Genomic DNA, 8,427 nt, shown 5'->3' on the forward strand with positions numbered 1-8,427 from the left:
TTTCTTTTTTTTTTTTTTTGTCCTTTTTTTTTTGGTCTTTTTTAATTAGTTGAGAATTTTCCTGGAGAAACTTTTCAAGCTTCAGCTCAGTCCTTTAGGCAGGTTCCCAGACTAAACAATTTCACTTCTTTGCACGGTGCCCAGTAATTTCCCCTCGTCCGCCTTCCTCAGAACGCTTCGCCTCAGTCTTGATTTTTTCTTCTTCTTGTAGGCCAGGTAGGAAATGAAAAAAAGTGTCTCTGTTTTTTTTGTTTCTTTTTTCTTTTTTTGGTGCCTGGGCAATCTGGAAGTAATCTCTTTTTTTTTCCTCCTCACATTCACAGTGCAGCCACCCTCTGTCTCAAGGCAACGCTGTCACAGGAACATTCGCTCTGGCCGTTTGCTATCTGAAAACAGAAGAGAAAACAGAAAAGATCGCCGGGGCTGTAATCAAAGCACAATTTTTTTTACAAACACAGAAGAGCAACAGAGCTGACGGCTAACAACGCAATAAAGAGCTAAATTGCTGCTGAGGCGACAAGCGAAAGACAACAGCAGCCAAGAAGAGTCGTTTGAATCATTTTAAGCTTCATTTTAGGATCATCATCAAGTCCTGGGCTGYCCAATAAAACATTTATTATTGTTGAACTTTAAAATAACCTCGCTGAAATTATTTCACAAAGTTTGAGGAGAGAAAAACGGGCACTTAAAACAATATCAATAAAAAAATTCAACATGTCATTGTGCATATTTGAATAAATCGTAGAACACTTCTCAATGATCCAAACACACAACATGGCGACATTTCCCTCTGAAATACTTTCTTTTAAACGACGAAAATCTATTTTATTTATTTGCTCRAGGCGTGAACCTTTTGGAAATCAGTTCAGCTTTTATTTATTCTCATTAGGAATTATAGAAATTAAAAAAATTCAAAACTTATGCAGACATTTGTCACTTAAATTAGTCAAACTTTCTGCGCTCAGTTTCTAAATATTAAAGGAGACATATCATGCTTTTAAATCCTTTTTCATGCAGTTTTTAAATCGTTCAGTTGGGTCTTTATAAAATGAAACTGCAACACTTTGGTCTGAATTTCTCTTTATTGTAGCTCCACAAGCCCCTCTTTCACCCCTTTTTTCAGATCAACTCATTTTGAGGCTGTCTCTTTAAATCCAAACGACGCCCCCTTCAGCTTCCAGACTGGTTCATTCTAGTTTGATAGAGGGGTTTACGACTATATAGCTGCGCAGAAACCTTTGACATATTTAGCAAGAGCGAAAAGAGAATTACTGTCCTCCAAATACACAACAACGTGCATTTAACAGCTAAAAAAAGTGGATTTTGCCTGATATGTCCCCTTTAAAGAGCTGACAGATGGATTTGACACATTCCAACAGTCGAGGGAATCTTACTTGGACTGGTATGAGAAAGCAGGAACATGGTCGGCGGCACTGTCCACCTGGATTTGTTGCTGCTGGCCAGCCACCTCCTGTGATGAAGGAGCCACTGTCTGGGGTGAGGTGTCTGTCACCACTCCCTGAAGGGGGGATAGAAACAGCAGGAAATGTCTCGGCTCGGAACGAGAACTGTGTGTGAGCGCATACAGTGGACTCCTGCTACTGTGGGAACGTAAACCTGTCTGTGTTGGAGATTTGGCCATTTTTTTACGTATATAAAATGGGTTCTGTTGGGATATTAGTGCTGAAAGGAAAAGTAAAGATGGTACACTCTTTGTGTAATGAACCAGCAACTTTGGCCACGTTCACACTGCAGGCAAATCCGACCCAAATCCGATTTCTTTGACCCATCTGACTCATATCTGATTTTTTTTTATGACAGTCTGAACGACAAATCCGAGTTTTTCTAAACCGGCTCAGGCCGTTTCAGTATGTGGTTTTAAATCGGATACATATCTGTTTTCAAAGTGACTGCAGTGTGAACGCTCATGTCACATTCATCTGACTTTTAGTCTCGCTGTTTAAATCTGTAGCTCCGTGTGTTTACAGCTCCAAAACACAAGTCCAGTTGCTTCATCTTTTTACTTTTCATTTTCCACGTAGATAGTATGATAATAACAATGTCCAGCCTGGGTCGCAGAGAGTATCGATCCTAAAGTTCGAAACTCGGTCGATACTTTTTTCAGCTCGTGGTTTCGTTAAAAAAAAAAAGCTTCACTGGAGCATCCCGGTCAGAGGCAGGTTCAGATATAAACATTGAACTAAAGAAGCAGGTCAGATAATTATTTAATCGGCTCTGATTAAACAACAACTTCCGATTCGATGTGTAAAATATAGCATCCATGCTAGCTCTGTAAACAAACAARCCGGCTGATGAGACGTCACGTCTTTTACTGCGCATGCATGTCACATCAGTACTGTGGAGCGTTCACACAGGAGTCTGATACAGGTCACATTTAAAATGTAATGTGAACGTTCACACAAAAAGATCRGATTTTTTCAAAAAATCGGAACTGAGCATTAAGACCTGCAGTGTGAACGTAGCGTTTGTTAAAGTGGCAATATTATGTGTTTCTCAGGCATATWTTTAAATACTATACCATAATAAAGTATCTATGTCACCTTTAGTTGTCATTAAAATGCTGTTTTTATGTTTAAATGGAAAATAAACTTATCTTCTCATCACTTCCTCTTCTAAACGCCTTGAAATTGGCCTYTGTYTCTTTAAGAACCACCTTTCGCTTCTGTCCCGCCCATTTTGGTGCAGGGACTGCTATGATGCAGTTTACTTGGCATCTGAAAATACATTTCCTCAAAGGTATTTTTTTAATCTGAAAAGAGCTTCACTGAGTGAGAAGTAGTGGAGCTCAGCAGACAGTTTAGGTTTCACTTTCAGTTTCACCACCTGTCGTTTTGCTCCTCAGCATGGCTTCCTAAAAACGCTGCAGGATTTCTCAAACATGCATGAATGAGTCAAAGCAAGGCTTTGGACATGTTTTTTATGAGAGTATAACATTATAACATGATATAAAACTCAAAAAAAGTTGATTTTACATGATATTGCCCCTTTAAAGCTGAAATATATCAGAGACGTGTGTTTGGAGCAGAAAACTTCCTTACAGATGACTCGGTGCACCAAATCCATCAAAACAAGCCTTTTAGCCTTTTTATGTGTCCAGAATTACTGATTGCCCCCCATCACTGAGTCATCTCAATCAACTTTAACAAGCTCTCAAGGATAAGTTGTCCTGTCCATACATCAGCCCCGCAGACACAGGCTGATGGACGCCCCGCTGCCCACGCTGCCACTGACAGGACAATACAGGGGGTGAAATAGGCAGAAGGTGCCGTGGGCTACGCTACGACTACATCCTTCTTCTCCATCCCACTCCCTCATCCTGAAGCCTTTCTGAGGAGGGGGAGACTGAGAGAGGAACAGAGGAGGRGAGAGGAGCGACTAATGGATGTGTCAGGGGGAACTGTCATTGACCAGAGGCTGGCAGGCTAACCAGGCCTCCACGGCTGACGGATGTTCCAGCCACCTACCAGCCCGGACCAGCTGCGAGGGGAGAGGGAGAGGCAGCTCTGCCGGCGCTGTGTCTCACTTCAGCCCCTGTCATCTGATACACGACTGATAGACCGTCTGAATATGACCGCACTGTCAGCCGCCAGACAGCTCGCCTGCTCTCCCCCCTGCCCGCCCACCGCCTCCCCGCGTTCATCAATTCTGCGCGYGGACTGCCTGAACCTGCCAGGAGCTCAGACGAGCCGCCGAGGCAGCGAGGAAAGTCTGCGCCGCACTTCAAAATGTCTTCCCCAAACGCTAGAAAACTTCKGACTCATTGTGCTTTGCTTGCAGTTACTCACCGGTGGTGCAAAGCTATTTATTTGCAGCGAACAAAAGAACATTTCTGCATGCTTCAAAAAGCAATCTGTCATTTGACAATGGTTTCAGTTTTTATTTATTTATTTTTTTTTTTAGATGTGTTGAGCAAGTTTTGGGGTGGATTAACAAGGACGCTATCCTCTGTGAGTAAAACAGGAACAGATTTGTGAATCTTGGTGTGTTTGTGGGTCTTACTTCGACAGGGACGGCGGTTGGAGGCACAGGAGTGTACTGGGGAATGTAGGTCCCTTGCATAGGCGCCGCGGCAGCAGCAGCAGTCATGTACTGAAACACACACAAAACACCCACGCATACTCAAAACACAAACATTTCACATGAAAATTCCTGAGTCGCTCATTAGAGCTACAAATACTTTTCTGACATCAAACGCATTTATAATTCCCTGGAACACTCGTTTAGTGTCATTATTTCCACAACTGTTGGGAAAAGCCAGGGTGCAGTGCCGGAAACATCCTTTGGAGGGCGCTGGAAGAACACGTGTAAAYGCTCAGATCAGTAAGAGAAACGAACAAAAGAGGAGGGAGATGTCCTGCTGTCCCACCAAAACTTCAAAAGGCAAGCAAACACACCGGGCCACAGCCGAAGAGGGAAAAAAAAAGGTGGTAATAAGAAGAGTCTAGAGGGAATTAAATGTGTGGAGGACAGAGGGAGGGGAAGAGAAAGGCAGGAGGTTTGCTGCCTGTGGCCTATATTCCTTTAGTCATGCCTGCTCTGGCTTTTAACTCGCTCTGCAATGGGGAGTTTTACAAACGTGACACAGGTTTAGTTACATGACAGCCGGGGGGGGGGGGGTTCACATGCAACATGAATGAGGCGACGGTCTGCAGCAGGATGTTTTTTTCTGCGASAGCTTTGTGACGATAACGTGAGCTTGTTTTTAATCAGCACGTGCCTGCGCATAAAAGACGACCAACACGAGCCCGCGCAGCTCGACGTGTCTGTGTCCTACCATGCAGCTGTGTGATACATACATCACATGTCTGCTTCTGTTTGTGTTAAAAACAATGACAAAGAGGCTTGGAACGATGACGGCGCGAGTACAGCGCCAACGGATGCGATCCCAGATCAAAGCCACTGGGGCTGCCTCTCCTAGTCTTCCTGTTGCCTTCCGGACTGAACAAAAGAGGCGGCACAATCCCTTTTGCTCTGCTTCTCCGTCCCGCTTCGTTGTTAAAAAAGCGCGGCGGMGGCGGGAGGCAGCGGCGGACGGGGACGTGGCGAGTCTTTCTTGGCTAGAGGCCCGGCGACGCTGGTGAAGTGTCATTACCGGCAGCGTCGCTAATGGATCGGGTACGGCTCCACCGCTCGCCGCTAATGAGAGCAGCTAAAGGCCAGGGACACGGGTGATTAACTCCCCCCACCGTCGCTGCACAGAGCCGGGAGGAAACCCTGGAATGGATGTTAGTGTGCGTTCATTTGTGGGTCTTTGAATCGCAGGTTATCGCACCTTCAGGGCTGTCAGGGTGAGGCAGCGGATCCAGACCTCCTGACACGTTCCCACATTACCTCTCTGCGTGTCACCCCCCACCTTCTCTTCCCTCTCACCTTCCTGTCACCCTCTCTTTTTTTACTCCTTCTCTTTCAAACTGCTCTATCAGATGGTTGAAGTGACCTTCTCCCTGGCGAATCCAAACCATGCATACCAATTTTCCTCGGGACTCGAGGTCCTCGCCTCTCCTCCCCATTAACTTATCCCGTCAACTCACCTGTGAGGGCTGCATGAAAGCAAAYGAAGGAAAGTAAGAGATAATTAGCCATTATCACAATCTCCCTGTCACGGGGAGAACGTCTGTTTGAAATGTTATATTTCTCTGCAAAAAGGAATTCAAATTGCGTTTAACGAGGAAATTTAATAAGGTTTTCCCTTCTATCGCGACCATTAGTTAACCTATTTAATGTGGCAGGTTGAGCAAAGCACAATCCGGCAATTGCCCGCGTGGCAATCCAGGGAGGATGTCAAGCCCGGACACGGTGAATTGGGTTGCCATGGTGACGGCGATGATTTCCGTCCAATTTCGCCTCCTTTAGTACTTCCTCGTCCATAGTCGGGGGACAAGTTTGGGTAATATAAAGCATCCCTAATTGGCGATAAATGGCGTTTCAGCTTAGACACACTCAGCCCCATCTATACTTTCACACGCTCACACACACACACGCTGGGCCTGAAGCAGATGGTGGGTGCGTGTATATGATGAACGGGAGGCTTGAATAGCTCCTTAACGAGGCTGGTGTGAGTAGACTCCTTAAGCCTCTTCTCTGCCATCACTCTCCATGACACRCGCTCGCGACTTCGGTGTAAATTCAGACCGCAATGCAGCAACGCCAAGATGAAAATCCATAGCATAGACAGAAATACTCTGGTACCATGGTGGTTTGGGACTCTGCACCACAATAAGACAATTTATGTTTGGTGGCTACAAGGAGGAAGTGGACAGTTTGGGCTTTGAGAGTCCCACTTTTTTCTCCTTTAAAATGCAGCTCTGCAGCATTTTCTTTTGGTCCGTCACTCAGTCCATCCATCCTCTCAGCGATGACACGCCGCTCTGTTGCATCATCCACAAGGTGAAGGATAACACTTGATCAAGGCAAGAGCATTTCAGTCGGTGTAGGGTTATTAATGGTGGAGCGGCGTGGGGGATGGGCTCTGATGACTATTGATCTGTGCTGTGGGTGTCCAACACAGTGGGAACTGCTGGAGGGAATTACAGTGCTCTTCCACTTTACAAGGAAAAGCTCTGAATATCCTCGCCTCTGGGCTTTGTTAAGTGCTTACAGCGATTTGTGCCGGTAAAGTCAGTCACCAGCCGGGGATTTTTACAGGAAACACATGCGTACGTGGATTCAAATAGCAGCCCACTAACCGTTTCAAGAGKCTATTTTGAGATTCTAACCACTAGAGGAGTGATGAACTTTGGATGTGAGCACAGACAGGAGGACTTACCAAAGCCCTCTTGGTTAAACCTGTGTTACAGCCCTATRGTTTCTCTGCTGTATTATTTCCTTGCAGCGTTTGGAGTTGCAGCTCTCTCCCTCCTRATCCTCATTTGGTTTGGTATTCCCTTTGATGTTTATTTCTTTAGTTTAATTTAATAAATTATTATTTTYTTGAAGTAAACTAATCCTTGTGTGGTCTCCTTTCATGTTACCCCACCAAATGAGCCTGGTGGAYGTAACATGTGGGGGCTCGTCCRGGATTTGAACCCGGGACCTCTAACAGTGGCAATAATTTCACCCCCTTTTTTTTTACATTTCCAATTTTTTCAACTAAAATTTAGGTGGTTTGTGTTCTTTTTAACTAAAGTGTGGTTACATCAATTCTCCTTTTACTGCTTTCTTTTCCATACATGACCATTTTAATAGAAAGGCTTATTTGTTTAAGCAAGTTAACTCTGACCTATGAATCATTCTGACACAAAAGGCTCYTAAATCCAAGGAATGAGCCACTGTTTAGCTGACATAGATCAGATAACTTCACAAACAAATAGGATCTTCAGTCACTTTRTTTTCTCATTTAGAAAGAACTTTTGTCCTGAACTTTATTCTTCTGTCCTTCGCTTGCCAAGTATTTAAAAATGTCAATATTCGGATACGAGATGGTTGGACTCATTGGAAACAAAGTACAAAGAAAGTAGGAGGGTAGGCCTGTCAGGATAAGCAGTACATCAGGTAATCACACAATAAATTAAAATGAGGGTGATGATTTTCRTTTTCCTGCATGTTTKWTTTCTTCTCTTAGTGTAGGRAGGAGTGAACTCCTTTCAGTTGACGACGACTCAGGGCACCGTGTCAAACATTGGCTTTGCTGAGAGTTGTTTTTTTTTTATCTACACTACATAAGTTTCGTAGACTTGCATTAATAATATAAGCAGCGTGCGGGTGACAGCAATTATTTTATGAAGCCGGAGGAGGACACAAATAAATTGTTGGATAGGTGGGTAGCGACGTTACAGCTTCAGCAGCTGTTGTTGTGTTGTCATATCACCAGTATTGGTCTGTCCGTAACTTGACATCAATTTTGTGAACTTGCGTAAATTTCRTAAGCGCCGTGAGGGTGACCCCACTTATTTTGTGAAGCCAGAGTAAGACACACACAGAATAAATTGTGTAAGCTTGGATAGAGGAGGTGGGAAGCGATTTTAGTAGTTGTTGTGTGTTGTTTTCCCAATCACTGGTCCAGGTCAGTTTGTAACTTTGATTATGTAGGTAAATTTCATAAAGTTCAGTGAACTTTATAAGCTCGCAGGAGGTGGGAGTGGGGCTTTCGTACATGTCAACTCCTTCAGACATTTACCTGTATAATGAGCCTGTACAATTTGATTTTTAACGTCCTACAAGCTCTGACCCGTTAAATAAATTTGAAAATGAAAAAAATCCGTAAAACTTAAAAAAACTCTGAGGTAGCTCTATACTTCCGTATACCTGCAAAATGAGCATAAATTATTAACAATCTGTACAACTTGACATGTATGCAGTATCATTATGTTAGTTTAAAATGGTCTCCGAACAATACGATTGTTAATTGCAATGATTTCTGAGACAATTTGTCCAACAAAATTTCTTATTGTGACAGGTCTATAGGGA

The 8,427-nt window shown here is 43.9% G+C and overlaps 1 protein-coding gene across 9 annotated transcripts in view; it reads right to left on the reverse strand.

Annotated features, from left to right (window-relative positions):
- Nucleotides 1-307: 307 nt before the first annotated feature.
- The window catches only part of rbms3 (RNA binding motif, single stranded interacting protein), a 378,321-nt gene continuing 370,201 nt past the window's right edge, over nt 308-8,427 (reverse strand). For all 9 annotated transcript variants that reach the window (XM_014013118.1, XM_014013116.1, XM_014013117.1 and 6 more), the window contains 3 exons: nt 4,021-4,110; nt 1,395-1,519; nt 308-386 (listed from right to left, as the gene is read on the reverse strand). In XM_014013118.1, coding sequence (XP_013868572.1) covers nt 383-386; nt 1,395-1,519; nt 4,021-4,110 — 219 coding nt within the window. In that variant the 3' untranslated portion in view covers nt 308-382. The remainder of the gene's footprint in view (nt 387-1,394; nt 1,520-4,020; nt 4,111-8,427) is intronic.

This window comes from Austrofundulus limnaeus, unplaced genomic scaffold, assembly GCF_001266775.1.
Source record: "Austrofundulus limnaeus strain Quisiro unplaced genomic scaffold, Austrofundulus_limnaeus-1.0 Scaffold98, whole genome shotgun sequence".
Lineage (NCBI taxonomy): Eukaryota > Metazoa > Chordata > Actinopteri > Cyprinodontiformes > Rivulidae > Austrofundulus > Austrofundulus limnaeus.